Source organism: Zonotrichia albicollis, unplaced genomic scaffold, assembly GCF_047830755.1.
Source record: "Zonotrichia albicollis isolate bZonAlb1 unplaced genomic scaffold, bZonAlb1.hap1 Scaffold_122, whole genome shotgun sequence".
NCBI classification, from domain to species: Eukaryota; Metazoa; Chordata; class Aves; order Passeriformes; family Passerellidae; genus Zonotrichia; species Zonotrichia albicollis.
In genome coordinates, this window is record NW_027428349.1 from 1,147,366 (window position 1) to 1,166,205 (window position 18,840).

At 49.1% G+C, this 18,840-nt stretch overlaps 1 protein-coding gene across 4 annotated transcripts; it reads right to left on the bottom strand.

Annotated features, from left to right (window-relative positions):
* Positions 1-1,021: 1,021 nt before the first annotated feature.
* Positions 1,022-13,854, bottom strand: LOC141727396 (uncharacterized). 4 transcript variants are annotated; one of them, XM_074533888.1, is made up of 6 exons: positions 13,446-13,850; positions 12,481-12,526; positions 6,996-7,065; positions 6,328-6,387; positions 3,467-5,790; positions 1,022-2,875 (listed from the first exon to the last, which is right to left on the bottom strand). In XM_074533888.1, the coding sequence occupies exons 5-6, from the start codon at positions 4,425-4,427 to the stop codon at positions 2,826-2,828; spliced, it is 1,011 nt and encodes a 336-aa protein (XP_074389989.1). In that variant the 5' UTR covers positions 4,428-5,790; positions 6,328-6,387; positions 6,996-7,065; positions 12,481-12,526; positions 13,446-13,850; the 3' UTR covers positions 1,022-2,825. The 4 variants fall into 4 exon arrangements, with proteins under 4 accessions (XP_074389989.1, XP_074389988.1, XP_074389987.1 ...); XM_074533887.1 differs by lacking the exon at positions 1,022-2,875 and having other exon boundaries at positions 3,397-5,790; positions 12,481-12,529; positions 13,446-13,854; XM_074533886.1 differs by lacking the exon at positions 1,022-2,875 and having other exon boundaries at positions 3,397-5,972; positions 13,446-13,851.
* Between the last annotated feature and the right edge of the window lie 4,986 nt (positions 13,855-18,840).

The following is an 18,840-nucleotide window of genomic DNA, read 5'->3' on the forward strand; positions in this document are numbered from 1 at the left end:
CTCTCCCAAATTTGCCCAGAACAGAACCTTGGAAATAAAAATATTAGTTTAACCTGTATTGAAAGAAAGCAGAGGCTGGCATTATTCTAGGGTTTACTCCAAGATGAGAAGGGATGTTGCACTGTGCAGACACCAGGCATTCATTGTCTCTCACAATGCCAGTACTCAGAATCAGGGCTGTGGGTGATACGAGGATGTGGTGATTTGCTTGCAGAAACAGAAAAGGAAAAGGTTTCCTGTCCCTGTGTGCAGGACAACTCCAAAGGCCCATTTCAACCTTCCACCCTTGTGTCCAGGCTCACAGAGGACACTGGAAGGGACACTCAGAAATAGTGCAAGGCGTGGTTGCAGGAGGGGATTGGCATTTCTATGAGTAGCCTTAGGCTGAATTTGGCCTCACTTTCCCAGCAAAACATTGCAAGCTTCAGGTCAGAATGTGGCTTGGCAGTGCTCCAACAGCCTCTGCTGAACCTCATGTGTGGGGGGAGCCCCTACCTACAAGAACTGCTCCCTGTGGCACTGCAAGGACACGCACAGAGTGCCCTTGAGCTCAGGCCCTGGCAGCACAGCTTGGCCTTGTCAGGCACCCAGCCCTGCCTTGAGCCTCCAGGGTAGAAATGCTTTTAGCATTTGGCATTTTTAGACGAGCTCTACAGGTGCACCAGAAACTCAATGTCCTCCCTCCCAGCACATCGAGCCAGCTGAGGACCTGCCCAGTGACCGCAGCCAGGGGTAGAGTGGGTGGGAGGAGGAAGAGGGGGAGGAGGATGAGGAGGAAGAAGAGGAGGAAAATGAGGTTTTCACCTATCACTTACCATTGGCTCAATGAAAAAAATGTCATCAGAGAACAGCTCGGGGTCTTGGTGCAACTTTGCCTTCTCCCCCAGGAGCCTCAGGAGGGCAGTGTGATCTTCACAAGAGCCCTTCTCCTTCCCTGTTTCTTTCCCCTCCATTAATTTTTCCAGCCACAGCTCTCTCCGTGTCCACAGGAATCGACGCTGCCTGCAGCCACAGGAGAGACAAAGCCAGCACTGTTTAATAAGCCACAGATTGGCAGAGAGAAGTGTGAGTGCAGGAGAGCAAAGCACCTGGGGAGGAGCAGCAGTGTGAGAGATGAGTAATGCGATGATTTATCAAAAAGCAGGATGCCCCAAGGCAGGGAATGATTGGCAGCTGACTCCATTGATTCACAATGCTGAACAGTTGCTTTATTAAACTATATTATATTACATTGTACTACACTATATTAAAGAAGCATACTATACTACAAAGAATACTAAAGAAAACTTGTGACTGTCTCCAGACAGCCAGGACAAAGCTTTTTCCAATTGGCCAATGGAAACAAAACAATCCTCAGCAGAATCCAACTGACAAATCACTTCAGGTAAATAATCTTCCTAACACTTTCCACATGATAGAGATAAGAATTTTTTTCTTTCTTTTCTCTGTGCTTCTCCAGGAAAAGAAACCTTGAGAGAGAATTATGTCTCTCCATTTAGAGAATGTGAATGCCACAATGATTGACTCTCACAATTAACAGACAAATACCATGTATAGAAGTTAAGAAAAAATTCTTTTACCCCCTCAGTTGTTATCAAGGGACAGCCAGGGTTGGGATATGTGGGAGGGTTGGCTTGTCACTACAGTGACATCTGACCTCCAATCAAGATTTGAGGAAGTAAACTCCACCACTGGACAGTGAAGAAGGAGTCAATGGACAGAATTTTGGGAGGGGCTAAAGGGTTAAAAGGCAAAACCTCCATTGTGTGGGAGAGCACATGGTGCAGAAAATCCTTTGCTCCTGGCGCCATAACATTTTCTCTATTCAGTCTTCTGTTGCATTTTTGATAAGGTTTAATAAACCTTTCTAAACGTATGAAAAGGGAGTGGCTATTTCTCCCAAGCAGCAGCTCCCCAGCAAGGGCTGACCCCAAGCCATGGGGGTCCCAGATGGATCAGAGGCCAACTTGTTGTTCGCTGGCCCAGCAGGGAGTTTTACTCCACACCTGCTCCACACAAGCTCAGGAGAGGTTTCCAGAGCCAGCAGCCCTCCAGAGAACCTCCTGGCTCAAAGCCTCTGCCACAACTGAGGGAGAATCCACCAGCCACTTCAAGTGGCTTTTCCTACCACTGAGCTGCTGGGGAAGCAAATAAAGGTCATGGAGCAGGACTTCCCTGGGAAGATGAGACACAGCTGGGTCACAGCTACGTGCTACCAGCACTGTGAAAAAGCCACATTATATGACTGGCTTTTCGCATATATGAAAATAAAACATTGGTCTGTTCTGTTTCAGTCTCTATGCAATATTGCATAGGGAAATGTAAGATAACAACAATCAGAAATCAATCAGATTATGCACATAACCAATGACACATCTGCAATCATACCGTTATCAGTCACTACAACACTGAACTGTCATCCCAGAGTCTGCGACAGCTGATGAACCTTAAAACAACAGAGAGCTGGAGAACTCATGTCTGGATTCATGTTTCTCCAAACTCCCTTTGAAATCAGGCTCAGCTATCATACACGGTCAAATTGCCAAGAGAAAGGACTTGAATACTTTTTGATGCAGAAAACATCTGGGCTGATTGTCAATCATTCCATTCAAGTAGAGCTAGAACTTGGCCAGAGTTCGAACTCTAATTGATGGACATCACTTAACACATTTTAAAACAAGACTCTTAAAAACAGCAAGTATGAATAGGAAACATTAGGATTAAAGATCAATCAAATCATTAAATAAATGAATCCCTCCAAAACTTCTGTCAGGACAGAAATTCTTCAAACACAGCAAATCTCTTGAATTCTCGGCTGAAGTACTCTATAATAACTGAAGAAATAATAACTGAAGAAAACCAGAAAACTGGCAATCTGGATTTAAAGGAAACCTAAAAAACATGAGTAGTTAAAAAAGAAAAAGACAAGATTCTGAAGAGACACGTGTCTTGTAGATGATCACACAAAGACACAGTGAAACACATGAAAGCTGGCGGTAAATATTACAACAATACCTTGATAATAATTCTTATAATAAATTCTGAGAATTCTCACAATATAATCAACATATCAACAGGAAATGTTTGAAGGGGTTATGACAACTTTTTTTAAATACTCATATAGCATTAACAACAATCCTTATTTATCAGTATCACCTATAAAATCCAAAAATAACGAAGGTTACAAACTCAATACCAACAAAATTCTGAATCATTGGAGAATCAGCTGGTGACCCCACAGATAGGATCTGATTGATATTTCTGAAATGCTCTGTCTTCAGAGACATTTCATGTAATTGAATCATTACTAATAATTCTGTCTTTCTATGGTGGTTTCCCTCCCTGAGAGGTATTTTGCACAACAGAAGATTTCCATTTATATCATATAATAAGCCTGATCATCTGGTAAATGCTGTTTCCGTCACTTCTGTGGGACCGGGCTGTTGAGGAGTTCGGTGCGCCTCACACAACATGAGCTGCAGCCGCGAAAAATCTCCAGCTTGAGATTTTGATGGAGGCTGAAACTGTGTGCTGGTTGCCGGGGCTGGCTGCGTGCCCGCTGCCGTGGGACCGGAGCAGGGCCGGTCCCTCGGGCACCCTCTGCACCCAGACCGCGCCCGGTCTCTGCCGGTGCCCTCACGGGAGTGCGAACACCCCCGCCCCGAGCGCGCCTCCCCTGCGCTTCTCTCGGCGCAGGCGCGGTCTGGGGAACGCCCCCTATGCCCGTGACGGACACCGGCGCTGCCCCGGTCCCGTTCTCGCTCCCGTCCCCGCTCGGCCGCGCCCGTGCCGCGTCTGCGCACTGAGGAAAAACCCGCCCCGCTCCGGCTGCCGGGTTTGTGCGTCATCACCCGGCGCCTGCCGCGCTCCGTGGCGGTGGCAGGGACGCTGCAGCCGTCCCGTCCCGTCTGCCTCAGTCCCGCCCGGCGCGGCTGCGGCGGCCCGTGCGCGTTCCCCGGGTGCCGCTGCCCGCCGCCATCGCAGTCGTGCGGGTTCTGCCCTTCGCGCGCGGCTTTGGCACCCCCTGTGTGAAACCGCCGCCGCTGCCATGGCGCATGCGCCCGCCACCGCCGCCAACCCCGCGCCTCCCGCTCTCGCGCTCCGCCCGGCCCGGCCCAGCTCGGCGCTGCCCCCTCAGCCGCCGGCCGTGTCCGGACCGCTGCCGACCGCCCGCTGCTGCGATCGCGGGCACCGCCGTGCGCGCTATCGCCTCCGCCGCTGCTGTGCCTGCGACTGCCCCGCTGCCCCCGTGGGCCCCCGCCGGCCTCCGCAGCCCCCACGGCCGCCTCTGAGGCCCCCCCGGGCTGCTCCCGGCCGGCGCCGCCGTGGCACGGGTTCGCCAGTCGCCGAGAAGCGGCTCTGCCCCGGGTTCCCCGACCCCCTCCGCCCTCCTCCCCCTGAGAGATCTGGGCGTTCTGGGGACCCATGGGACCCTGGGCACTCGGGAGATGATGCCAATTCCTCCCACACCTGTTTGCTAGGGATTGCTTTTGCCCCTCCCTGGTCGGTAAGGGCAACTGCCGCCTGCTGATAGCAGGATGACTTCCCCAATCCTCGAGAGAATACTGCTGCCTGCTGATAGCTGGCAGCTCCCGCGGAATTCCATGAAATTGCCTCTAACATTACCCTTGCTGGGGATAAAAGCTTCACGGCCGTTTTATCTTTTTTCAGAGATTTTCACAGGGTGTGGGGCTGCCACGCCCTGTAGGGCTAACAAGATGCAGGGTTGTTCCTGGGAGCATGTCCCCCCCATGTTCTCAATTTTGACCTTTCTTACCAAAGGCTGAATCATCTGCAAGGTCAGTCCGGAGTTTGCCCTGGTCACTGTCCAGCAGCTCGCAGGTGAGGGTTTCCAGGGGTGCTTCTGGTCCTCTCCGGGTCAAGGTTGAAATGAATCTTCTCAGCAGAGGTCAAGATGTTCTTTCTGGATTTTTCCCTTGAGAGTGCCTGTTTTCTTTCCTTCTCGGGCTGGGTTTCAGTGGATGATGGCTGTGGTGTGGCTGCTTGCCAAGAGCCCACCTGGGTGCCCTCTTGGAGCCCACCAGGGATGCCAATGTCTCAGGGTCTCTTGCTGCTCAGAGTGACCCCAAGAAAAGTTCAAAGTCTCTTTTGCCAGCCCAGCGCTTGAAGAAGGAGTCAGGGCTCTTTATTTCTCAGCCTCAAGGTTGTTTATTTTATCTTATCTATAAAAAATTTTCTCCTACCCTGCCGAGGTCAGCTCAGCAGGACAGTCTGAGGCACTCTGCCTGCCCCCAGGGCGGTGTTATGTCTTTATACTAAAAACTACGTGTACAATATTTACAATTACTTTCCAATACCCATCACCTATGTTAGAGAGTGAGCTTCTACTGTAAACCAATCAGTAAGTGCCAACATCACAGCAGAAGATGGAGGCCGAGAAGAAGAAGAAGGAGAAAGGCTGGACACACCCAGTTCCCTCCATCTTGCCTCCTGAACCCCCATACCAAAAACCCCAAAATCTACTTTTCCACCCCGTGATAACTTCACTAATATTCTACCTAAAATGTTGTGGCCTGCTGATCTTCATATAAGGTTGGTAATTTGCTCCACAGGTCATAATCAAATGCACTGGTGTTTTGGGCTCCGTGCCAGGGCTTTTGAGCCCCCTGGCATGTGTCCTGGCCATCCTGGACTGCCAGAGGGATGTTCTGGGTTCCCACAGGTCTCCTCTTAGGTCTTCTACAGGTTGGTTTTTTGTTTCCTCTCCTTCTGCTTGTGCTGGGAAAAACCCTCTGCTGGGACATCTCTGCACCCTGGCATCCTGGGCATCTGCATAGGGATGGGCAATGTAACAAAGGACTGGCTGGAGGCCTTTGAAAATGGGAATTTATGGACAGGTGGGATTGCTCAATCTGACTGCACTGGGCCCTCATGCAGGACAGAGCTCTGGATCTCCTTCCTGCTTGGCAGGGTTCCGTTTCCAGGTAGTGTGGGCAAGGACTGGCACTCACCTGCACAGAAAGGCTTCTGACTTTTGTCCCTGTAGCTAAACCCAGGGTGAGATTCCTTCTTTAGTGCTCAAAGAAAGGAAAGGAAATCCCAGAAGGGATGTGCTGTGTCTTTGAAGCCATTACCAACTGTGAGGAACACCCCTGCTAGAGTAGAACATGTCCCTCTGACCAAACTGATCCCAGCCCAAAGGCCAGGCCTTCTGCTGGGCTCTGGAAGGGGTTCTGCAGGCAATGTGCTCAGGGCAGAGATCTCCACTGGCCTCACTTCTCCCAGGGATAACACATCCCATCCCATCCCATCCCAAGGGTTCCCAGGATGGCCACAGACGCAAGCAATGGAATCCAGCACACTTACTTAGCTCTTTGAATAGTGCTTCTACACCTTTCTGAGCCAGACAGCCAGCAGCCACAGACACTGGACATCAGGTGCACATGAAAATAAAATCAAAGACAGGATATTTAACAAGGACCTTTCCCCAAGGAACTCCAGGACTGCACTGAGCAGGTTCTGGGACAGAACACATCCCACAGCTGGCCCAGGAGCCCCACAGCAGTGCTGGGGGATTCCTGACCCTCGGGCCCACTGAGGCTCTCCTGGGCCAGGGAGCTGCCTCAGCTGCCACAGCACTCAGGCACCACACAGGTGCCTCAGTCCCACCAGAGCACAGCCACCCACGAGAGGGTGAGACGACTCTGCCTCACACCAGGAGTGGAGAGGAACCTCCCAGGCCCCTTCGCTGTCCCTTGGCACATTCATTTCAGCCTGACCCTCAAAGCCCTGCTCAGCAATATCCCCCGCTAGAGTAGGATGTGTCTCTGGTCAAAGGAGGTCACCCCTCTGACCAAACTGATCCCAGCCCAAAGGCCAGGCCTTCTGCTGGGCTCTGGAAGGGGTTGTGCAGGCAAAGTGCTCAGGGGAGAGATCTCCATTGGCCTCACTTCTCTCAGGGATAACACATCCCATCCAAGGTTCCCAAGGATGGGCACAGGCAAGAGCCATGGGATCCATGAGTCCACACTTACTTATGAACACAAATTGGCCTCCTTGGTCATGCTGCCATGAACTCCCTTTTTTTGTGGCCATTAGGTTCACCTGAAAAGAAAAGGAAAAATGAACAAGCGGAAGCTTCACTACCATATTTCCCCTTAGGTTTTAAAAAATGCATTTAAGAGCTTTTTTGTGACACAAGGATCCCTCAAAATATACTACTCAAACCTCTGATCTACTCAGGGTTTTTTAATTTACTGATTTTCCCTTCCATCACTGTCCAAACAGAATACAGCTCTTTCCAAGATATTCAGTTCTTGCTTGTGGCCGCCCGTATCATTTTCTCTACGTTCACTCTGCAATGCAAGGGAAAAGAGGGGCAAAATCTCTGTGGTGAGCAACATCTCAGCACTAGAGAAGATAAGGCAGTTGATAAGATGTTCTGTTGCACTCCTAGCTGGTCCCTAACCCATCTTGTCTGCCCTGGAGCTCTGAGAATTCTCACAGACACACACTTCATCTTCCTTGGTAAAAATTAAGACCTTCTGCTTTTGCAGAGTGCAGAACCTGGTGTTCAACCCCAGACATATTTTCCTCAGAGGCAAGGGACCATTTTCCATTCCTTCAGACTCAAATCCTGACCAGCTATGAAGAAATCTATGGTGAAAGGACAAGTGACCTTGGCTGGAGTCGACGCAGGAGGTGTCCCGACCAGAGAGTAATTGCCACTGATTCCATGATGCAGAACACATGAAAGACACTTTATTATTTGTGTACAGTATTAAGAAATATACAGTTCATATAGGAACAGTAGTGGACCTAAGACCTGATTGGTCTTAAGGTGAAAACCTCTCACACTATTGATGCACTATGAATAGTACACTCTAGCAAACCATTTTTCTAAACAATGGTTATAGAAAGAGAGATAATAATTGTCTGATTTTTTTTTTTCTAGGATTGTTAGGTTCAGTTTGTGAGAAATTGTCTCTGTTCATTCTTTGACTGAACTGAGAATATTTACAGGCTGGCTGCCAAATGTCCATCAAACTTCTCTCACTTCCCCTCCTCAACTGGACAGGAGGAAAAAATAAAACTGAAGAGCTCACATAAAGCCTGGGACATCCCTCTGCAGCTGCCACCATGGGCAAACCAGACTCGACTTGGGGTCAATTGCTTTGCCTTCTCAGCAATTCCCAATAGAGCAGCAAGCCGGGTAACAAAGACAAAACTGAAAGCACCTCACTCCCACTCTCCCCTCTCCTGGCTGTGAACACACCTGGTGCGGGTGGCTGGGGCAGCTGCAGTGCCTGATGCAAGCCGAGCTCCAGGTGGGAGCCCGAGACAAGAGCTCATGAACTGCCAACAGAGCCCAACAAAGGGCACCAAGAGTGGTGGCACCGCTGGGGAAGGGGCACCGAGAGACCCAGCAGGAGCTGAGGGCCCGGGAGGAAGAGCCAGACTCGCGCCTTGGGCATGCAGACTGAGGGGATAAAACTGAGGGGCTTGGAGGAACATCTCAGGCTGTTGGAGGAACATCTCAGGCTGTTCCTGTGTCACTGCACTGGGATTAAATGGCTTTATGGAATCAGACAGCTGAGACTGCTCTGGGAAACCTGGGCTGGAACCAGGGAGGACACAGGGGCTGGGTGTGGGGAGTCACGCAGGGCCCATTGGGGCACTGCAGCCACTGCTGTGAAGAGGCTCCTCCCAACACTGAACACCTCTGGTGGCTGGAGTGTGATGGCCAGAGAGCCTTGGGAAGGGTGAGACTGGGACGTTTCCTAAATATCCTCTTCTGCACAACTGGCTGCAGAAAGCAGGGCTCTGCTGACCCTTCCAACAAAGCTGCCTGTCCCTTCTGAGCACATCCATCAGAGCAGCAGGGACAAGGTGAAGGCAGAAACAGGGACTGCTCAGGAGTGAGGAAAGGTCTGCTCAGGGCACAGCTCGCTGCTGTGCTCTGTTCTCCCTCTTTCTTGTACTCCATTTCCCTGGGCTGTCTGCTCCTTGGGACTTTCTGTTTTCTTTGGCCACATTCCAGAGAAGGAGGACCTGGACTGAATTAAGGGACCCCTTGCCAAAAGCTGCTGCAGGTCCAGAAAGATTTCCTGGTGTTCAAGGAAGAGGATAGACCCAGGTGAGGAAAAGAGGGGAGGATGAGAAATAGAGAAATGCCAGCAGGGACCCAAGAGAAGTCACAGCCCCAGGGCCCATGGCTGTCCCACGGGTCTAACTGAAGGGATCAGACAGGAAATGCCAGGGATGATTTCCCAGGAATGAACCCTGCTCCAGCTCCTCCCACTACATTTTGCTGTTTTGCTCTGGTCTGAAAGGCAGGAAAGCATATAAATAGCAAAAAATGCTCAGAGTTTGAGGAGTTTTCTCCTGAAGCAGAGCAATAGCGTGATGGCTTCTCAAACAGGAACAATGAGTAGATGATGTGCACGTGGAGCTGTCCTGGATGTGCCTCTGCCTTTGATCACTGATGAGCACAGACATTAGCTCAGATCACTGCTCATGGAAAGATGGTTGTGCTTCCAGGGATGGGTCAGCCCACTTCTCACAGACAGAGACACATTGTCCTCTCTTTCTCTCATATTTGGAAGGAGCCCTGACAACTGCTTTAGACAGGAGAATTATTTTACGCAGGGCCAGATCTGCACTCTTGAGCCAAAGCTGAAGCTTTTAGGAGGAAAAAGAAAAGGAAGGGGGAAAGACAGGAGAAGGGAGGAGAATAAAAAAGAAAAGGGGGGCGGGGCAGGGGTAAGAGAAGACAGAAAAAATATGGAAAAAAAAAGAAATAAAAGAAACAAAAAAAGAAGAAACTCTCTCTGCCACATTGTCAGTGATGGCTTTGTTGCCCAGAGACCAAGAGAGTCTGGTCTGCCAACAGATGCCCAATAAATTAGACATTTTGAATTATGCATTGAGTGCAATAAAACATTATTCCTAGCAGGTGAGTTAAATGCAGGAGGATTGTATGAGTGGTGGTGAAATCTCATTATGCTTTTTCTGGCGTGCTAAGGTAACCTATGAATATTAAATATAAAAATTAAAATAAGTTCCAGTCACTCCATGAAATAATTATTCATTCTATATTCAGACTAAAAATTTTTTGGATCAGCCAAGATCAAAGAAACAAACAATTATCCATAGTGTATTCATGGCAACCAGGCTGTGCCTAGCCAATATGCTACTTACTTTTTAATTTTTTCCCATTTAATGTGCAGCAAGTGTCATGGTAACCATTTTTCCTATCAGACAAAAAAACCCATGAAATAAATAAGTAAGGCCTGAATTGACCATTTTTTCCTCTATGTAGGAATGAATTAGGAACTGGGTTAGTGTCTGTAGACAGAGGGCAGGAAGGGACAATCGACTTCGAATGAGAATTCTATGAAATATTAACTTTGTGGTCTCCCTCCAACCCTTCCTGACTGGTCCCCCACCCTCTGCAGCACAGCTGGGCCTTGATGAGACAAAGACACTGAAAGCCCTGGGGGCCCTGGGGGGCAGCAGGGCTCCCTCAGGCCTCAGCAAAGGCCAGTGAAGGCCCCAGGATGGTCCAGGGAGCTTTTCCCACTCAATCCCCTCTGGCAGAACTGGACTCAGCACTTGAGCCCTTCCCCTGGCTGGGCTCCTGCTCACACAGCCCCGGGCGCTGCTGCCTTGTTTGGCTGCTGGCCCGTGTGCTCCCTCTCCCAAGCGCTGCCTTTTCACCTCGAGCTCGCTCAGTTCAGCCGAGAGCCTCAGGAGAGGAGTGCTTTACTCCTGGCTCTTGGAGAGACCATTCCTGCCCTCGGAAGAGGCTGCCCTGGAAAGCTCGGCAGATTTCCTGATGGGCATTTATGGGAAATCAGTGTCAAACGGAGAAAGGAGGTGCTGGGGGGGAGGGGGGAGCCCGTGGGGGTGGGAACCCTCCACAGCTGCTGGTTCAGCCCATCAAAGCCTTCTCCTCTGGAGCCCCAGCTGTGTGCTCTGCTGCCGGCCTCAGTCCCTGCCCCTCGGTGCCCGGACCCCGCTATTTCCTGGCTGTGACAGCCCAGGCTGGCACTGAGGAGCTCATCCCTGTGTGGGGCAGGAGCAGCTCCCCGTGAGCATCCCCCATTCACGCACCAGGCAGCTCTGCTGAGCCATCGCCCCCAGATCCCCACGCTGCTGGAGCCCTTTGCTTTGCCTGGCCATGGATGCCAGGGCAGCTGCCATTCCCATGGGATCCTGCTCACTGGCCTGAGACCGCTCCAGGCTGCCCCCAGAGCTCTTCTGCCCACTCTCCCTGATGATCAGGGGGTTTCTGAGCTGCCAAGGCAGTGTCCCCCTTTCTGACCCCTCCACTGCTCACTCACACAAGTCAACTTAACCTCTGCCCATCCTGTTGAGGATGTCCAGGTATCCCAGCTGTTCTTCACACCTCCCATCCTCATCCTCTCTGACACTCCTCTGGCAGAGCCTCTCCCCTTCCACTGCATTCCACCAGCATCAGGCACAGCCTTCCAAACCATCTAGGGATGGGTTTGGCTCCAAACAAAAATGATGTAGGCAGCTTCTGAGATCAAAACCAGCAATTTTGGGTTCTCAGGGGTTCAGAAACTCCCATTCAGGACCATTTGGACTAAGAAACTGCAAGTCTGGGAGCTCTGGGGTCCCAAACACTGATTTAGAAAGATTTTGGGCTCTGAACAACCCTCAACTTTAGGCAGCATTGGGGTTGAGAAACACCAATTTAGGGAGCATTTGGCTCAAAACCACTGACTGGGGGAACTTTTGGCCCCAGAAAGTCCCCTCTAGGCAGCTTTTCAGCTCATAATTCCAATTTAGGGAGCCCTTGGGCTCAGAAGCGCGTTTAAGGAACTGCAGTACTCAAAATGGGATCTCAGGAAGCTTTGTAGGTCAGGAAAAGCAACCTGGGGAGCTCTAGGGCTCAGTTAACACTCATTAAACAACTTTAATGAGCTTTGGGGCTCAGAAAAATCAGTGTCCAGACACATGGAGCACAAAAGCAGCAATTTAGGATACTTTGGGGCTCAGCAATACCATTTCAAGGCACTTCTGGCCTCAAAAACGGGCATTTGTGGAATTTCACAGCTGAGAATAGGGAAGTTTCAGGAGTATTTGGGCTCAGAAACAGCTGCCTGGGGACTTTTTGGGACCTGAAACAGCATTCAGGCTCAGAAATATGGATTTAGGGAGCACTAGAGCTCTTAAACACCAACTCAGGGACATGCACGTCTACAAAACCCTGATTTGGGGAGTTCAGGCTGAGAAAAAATCATGTTGGGAGCGTTGGGAATCAGGGAGAGTGATTTGGGGATATTTTCAGAGCAAAAAAAAAAACAATTTAGAGAGCTTTTGGGCTCCATAAAACCAATTTAAGCCGATTTTGGGCTCTGTAGTCCCTATTTAGGGAGCTTTGGAGCTCCAAAACAGCGATTTAGGGAACTTTTGGGCTGAGAAACATCAATTTCGGGAGCAGAAGGAGCAAGCCCTGAGGAAACCCGGGAGCAAGGGGCAGGCGCTTACCTGGGACAGGTCTGGGAAGGAGCCGCTCCGCGCTGGGGTGCGAGCACTGCTTAAAAAAGGAATATATACAGGGATATATAGAGCTCACTAGCTCACTGTGCTCACCCCGTTCCCGGCCCCACGCGCTCCTCCCTCTCTCCCCGCAGCTCCTTTCCCCGTTTTACACCGATTTCCCCTAAATGAGGTTTCCCCGCTCCGGTCAGGGAGCGGTTCCTTGGCTGGGGTGGGAAATGGGCGCAGCCAGCGCTCCCCGCCCATCGCTCCCGGAGCCTCCCTGGATGGGATGAACCCCGCGGGCTGATGGCGCACCGGGCACAGGGCGTGAGTGAGGGGCGCCAGGGCTCTGGATCGCTGATCTGGGAACTTCATGGCTTAGAAACCCCTGTGTCAGCAGCTTCGGGGCCAGAACAGTGAGCTCAGGAGCTTTGGGGCCGAGAATGAGCAATTCTGGGGGCTTTGGGGCTCCAGAACACTGATTTTGGGAGGCTTTTGGCTCGGGGAAAAAAAAATATTTAGGGAGCTCCGAGTCTCAACGAAAGCAATTTAGGGCTATTTTTAGCTCAGAAGCAGCAATTTAGAGAGATTTCGGGCCGAGAAACATCAATTTAAGGATATTTTGGTGTCTGAAATATCAGTTTAGGGAGCTAAGAAACACTCATTTAGGGAGGATTTGGGCTCAGAAATATCAAATAAGGAGTTTTTGACCTCCCAAATAAAAAACCTTTTTGGGGAGGATTTTGCTCCTGAGGGCTGGAATATAAGTGTGGGGAGTCCTGGCAGACTGACTATACCCCAAACCCACCACGACAAGTGCTGTGTGCCCGTGGTGGCGAGAACAACCGCTGGATGACTGCAGACAAACCCTGTGTGCCATGTCACTGCCTGGAACACTGTCCTGAGCTTGGAAATGGGTGCTATGGGCACAGGTGCCCCATGAAAGAATTTAATCAGAGTGTGGTACTCACCTGGGGAAGAAGCAGGCACCGAGTGGATTTAGGACATCCCCTGTGATGGACCAGCCTCTGGAATGATGGAGTGGGCTGGTGAGGGTGACAGCGAGCAATGGGTCCTTTCGGGACTCCAGCTCCCATCATGCACCGCGGCATCCACTGAGCGCCGGTGCTGCCGAGACTTCATCTCCCGTGATGCTCTGCGTACCGTAGAGTGTCTTTAGGGCCGGACCACCATCTCCAATATGCCCTGCGACCCCAGAGCCCCGACATAACCCGTTCCAGCCGTACAAGTCCCGTCATGTTCCATGCCCCAAAGGGATCTATAACGACTCTCTAGGTGTCCCCCAAGGTCTTCCCAGCACTACAGGTTCCTCGCAGGTGCCCCCTGAGGACCTGAAGTGGCCGCCCGCACCCACAACTGGCTCCTCGGACCCCCCAAGTGCTGCAGTGGAGCTACTTTCGGGACTACGGCTCCCATCATGCTCCGCGGCGCTCGTGGCGTTTGAATGCAGCCGAGACTTCATTTCCCGTCACACCCCGCGATGTGCAGGGCGCCGTTAGCGCTCTGCCTTCACCCCCGCGCCCAGAGAGCCCCGTTAGAGCCCCCCAAGGGCCCGCCCGGATCCCGAAGGGCCCCAAATTCCCCTCCCTGACCTCCAAGGGCCCCCCTGCATCCCCAAGGGGTCCCCTGGACCCCGAATTGTCCCTCAGAATCCCTGTGTGCCTCCCCCGCCCCTCCCGTTTCCCGCCCGGGCTTGGGCTCCCCCAAGTGTTCTCCCGATGCTCAAGTTCTCTCTGAATTCCTTCCCCAGACCCACAACTGCCCCAAATGTGCCCCAAAATTCTTTCCATGTAAGCCCAAGTGCCCCCTTGAACCACGTGTGAGAAAAAACATGATTAAAAAGATTACAAAACAACTAAAGATAAGGCAAAGTAGCAGAAAGAGGGTAAAAATTAATAACTAATAGACATGAATTAGTGAATGAAGGCAATTGTGATACTTAGAACCAGTTACCATTAATTTTATTGGTTGCTAAACACGCAGAGATTTTTGATATAAATATAAAATTAGGTAATAAAATGAAACAACTATTATTACAGATAAGAAATAAATACAATAAATAAATTTAATTGAAAAAATATGAAAAATAAATAATAAATTGCATTAATTTTTTTGATATTTTTGGATGTTAGTTGCAGGTGGATGATGTCAGACATGGTGAGGCTGGGGATGAGGAGCATGTTGTCCAAACAGAGTCAGCTTGCAAGGTTGTCATTCTTCTCTGTGCCCAGACCTCCTAAGGAGACATTCAGCATCAAGATCACTTGGGGAATACGTCTATCAGCTCTTCAATGAACTGAAAAATAAAAAACAATACTCATGATTAAAAAACTAAAAATCATGAGGTGCACTTTGAAATCTTCCTCCTGAACAGAACTCCAAACTGACTCCAATCACTGCGCAAGCCCTGGAGACTCAAAGACAATGGAAGGGAGACAAAGAGCTCCCGAGGGCTTTCTGTATTTTCATGATCGCCATGGTGGATTTGTGGCTGAGTCCACAACCCCCAGGCACTGAGAGAAGGATGAAGAAGCTGCTCCAGGAGTCAGCAGCAAAACTCCAAGTGCCTTGGAGCATGGCTGGGCCCCACTGAGGGCAGGGAGTGCCAAAGGCTGCCCAGGGACTGCTGAGAGCAGATCCTTGAGGCCAGGATTGCAGAGAGCCCAAGGCTCTGAGCAGGGAACTGCAGTGCTGAGCAAGGCCTGGGCTGGTTGGGGGAAGCAGAAAGGCCAAGCCCTGAGCCCAGCCTGGGACAGCAGGGCCTGTCCCTCAGGGCTGGCGCAGGGCTGTTTGTGGGCCAGGGGGATGTGAGGGGCAGCAGGGACAAATGCCATAAACCTGTGTGACGCTCCAGATTCTCAGGGAACCGAGGGGCCAGTGGGACACTGTGGGAAGTTGTGGAACCAAGAGGATCACTGTGGCACTGTTGGGGCCCATGGAACCAAGGGGCCAGTGTGACACTGTGGGGCCTCATGGAAACCAGAGGCCATTGTGAGCCTGCAGGGCTGCAACACCCCAGATGACTGAAATGCTGGGGGTAACCAAAGGTTCCTTGACTGGGATTTGGTGCACAGGAGAAACACCAACCAGATATTATCAACATGGTCATGTTATGTTTGCCCAATTATCCCATCATTAAAAAGAACCAAACAATATTAAAAGTAGTAACAATTTTAATGAAATAATTCAAAAAATATATATATAAATCAGGGATAATTTGGTTCAAATAATAGCGCATAAGCAAAAACAACCGCGGGGTATGGAGGGCAGGGTTCTTGACCCTTGCCACTTCACGTACAAGCTTGACAAGTGAAAATCACCCCTTATATGCGATATGTGAATGCCATCTCCTCCTATTTTCGGTTCATCACTTTTCTGTCTCCACCTTCATTACCACCTTTACCATGCATGCCCCACCATTCGGTTTGGTGGTCGCACAAGTCTTTGGGGGTCGTCACTGATGAAGGCCCTGTAGTCTTCTTCGTTGTCCTTTAATTCACCTTTGGGTTACACATGCGCATCAAGCCAGTACAATGTAAGCCAAGACTAACGTATCACTGCATCTACATATCAAAGCAATAAGTCCCTTATAATTAGCATTTTCTTGGACCCAACCAGGTTCTTGGTAATTTTTAGCAACTGTATCTTCAGCTTCTTTCCTGTGGTCCTTGAGAACATCTGCTGGGAAGGGGAGGTGGGTGGAGCCCCTCCTTTCCCTCTCTTCTTTGGCATTACAACTTTTAACTATTAACTGTTTTATTATTCTCAAATATTAATTACTGTATCAATATTGATTACTGTTTCAATTTTTATCAGCACGAATCATACCTATTTATCACAAATCCCCCATTTCTCTTTTTGATCATTGTGATTCGTGCTGTATTTAAAAAGCTGTACCTTGATATCTTTTATATTTTTTTCAGAATTTTGGTTTTCTCGTTGTCTCTTTTCAGCTTCAAACTTTTCCAGCATTTCTATTACTGCTTCTAGTCTTTCACACTCTCTTTCAAGTTTAGTTAGCATTTCCTGGTCTATTTCAATCTTTTTAAGTCCTTGTTCTTTAACAGGGGTCAATTTAGCTTTTAATACCATTATAGATTTTGGTTTTCCTTTTTCTGCTGATTTTGAATTTAGAGGCATTGTTGCAATCTGCATCCTTTGAATCGCTAAGTGAATTAGCCTAATAAAACACAAAATCATACAAGGCAGAAACAGAAGTCCCAGAATTGAGCATAACAACATGAACTCTAACTTTTTCCTCCAAACACTTCCAAAGAGGTTACCCCACCAATTTGTTTTTAAGATTGAATTCCACTTCTGTACCGGCACATAAGCCACTCTTTTAATTTTCTCTGCAAGTTCAGTGATAGTTTCCCCATAATTATCAATTTTTACACATCACTCAAATTCATTAAATCTTCCATAAACTCCTCCTTTTTCTGCTGACAGATAGTGTAGGGCTATCCTGTTTTGATACACAAACACCCTCATTTGTGTATATTGCCTGGCCAACATTTTTAAAGCATCGGAGGTGTGATTTGACACCACTTCCACTACTGCTTGGAGCCTTATTAATCGATTCAACAGGTAAATTGGGGTCCTATATCCCCATGACCCATCCTGAGCCCATGTTGCTGGGTCATAATATGCTATAATTTGTTCTGCAGGCCATTTGTCCTCCCCCCATTTTTGATTCCCTCCTGCTGTTGGAGAATTTAAATTAAAATCTCTTTTATTCCACTGCAGGGTTTCATACAGTGGAGTTCCTAGCACATTGCTCCTAGACCTCAGTAGAACAAAGAAGGAGGGTTCTATTCTCCCAAAAGTACAGGTTCCTCCCCATTTTTGAGGTAACTCACTGTATGCTCGTTGCTCACAAATCCAATATATCCCATTTGAGGCTTTCCATTTCTTATCAGTTTTCTCCAGTTGTTCCCAATAAGACCTCAGGCTGTCGATGGATTGGTAGGGGTTAGCTCCAGGACTTTTGTACCAGCATAAATTAATCTGTTCATCCCATTCACAATTTATTTCTTTTATTGGTCCCCAATATCCTTCTCAAGTTATACAAATTATTCCAATTACTTGATGGCTTAAAATCCATCCTTCAGGTCTCTTCAATGTTCCAGAAATTTGGGTGTGGTTCCACTTTAAAAATTGCTCTGGAGCTAAGCTCTCACCTTTCCACGGCCATCTTTCAGCCATTTTTAGACCTTCACAAATCCCACATGTGAATAATTCCAATTCTGTAGCAATCCTTTGCATCAATCCCACAAACAGATTCTTATTCAAGGCTGGCAAATCCCAATCTTTGTAATACTGTTTTAGCTGTTTATACAATTCAGTCAATTCTGTTGACTCTTCTGTTCTTTTCTCTATTTCCCTTTGTTTCTTTTTCTTGTTTTATTTTCTCTTTCAATTTTTCTTTTAGTGCCCGATTTCCCTTGCCTATACTTGGATCCTTTCCATTATCATCTCTTTTAAAATAAACGCATCTTTCATATTGAGGACAAATTTGATCACCATGGGGATAAGGAGCTTGCCCATTAGATCCCAAATTTTTCTCTATCCAATACATCTTTCCTTCCTTAATACAAACATCTATAACATTGCTGCAATTGTAGCAGGCAGAACTAACATATGGGTGTGTTACAAACACAGATTCCATCTTGTCCTTAATACACACAGGGTGATTGTAATAATCACAAATGTTGAAATTGCTGGGACTTGGTTTTTGCTCTGATTGCTTTTTCATTGCCGAAACTCTGTTCAGTGTGGCTTTCTGGCTTTGGCCAACTGCCAAGGGTACCAGAATGATCACAGTGAAAATAATCCTTAGGAAATCTACCTTTCTACCTTTCTCAAGGCCCCTTGGGTTGCAACCAAGGGCCGAGTGTCGTGGGGTGACAGCCTTTATCCCAATATCGTGTGTTGTGTCTGGCAGCTGTGCCTTCCCCCCCCCCCCCCCCCCCGGACGTCTTGCTGCGGCGGGATGGGGAAGAGAGGAGGGGCGGGGGGGTGTGCCCAGGCACTTTTGGCTTTTGGCTTTTGCTGCTTGGCTTGGCTAGCCGCTTGCTTGCTTGCTTGCTTGCTTGCTTGTTTTCTGCTTTTTGCGCTGTTTTGTTTTCCCCTTTTCCTTTGTTCTCTTTTTCTTACCCTCCCCTGAAGATACTGGACCGGCAGGACACCCGGAGCATGCGAGAGAGAAGCTCAGGCCCTTCCCAACACAGTCTGGTCTCTTTTCTTTTCTTGTGTTGGGGAGTGTTCTTTTGTTACTTGTAAATAAATAGGTTTTGTTTTCCACTTTGCTCCTCCGAGAAATTCCTTCCCGAACCCGGTGTTGGG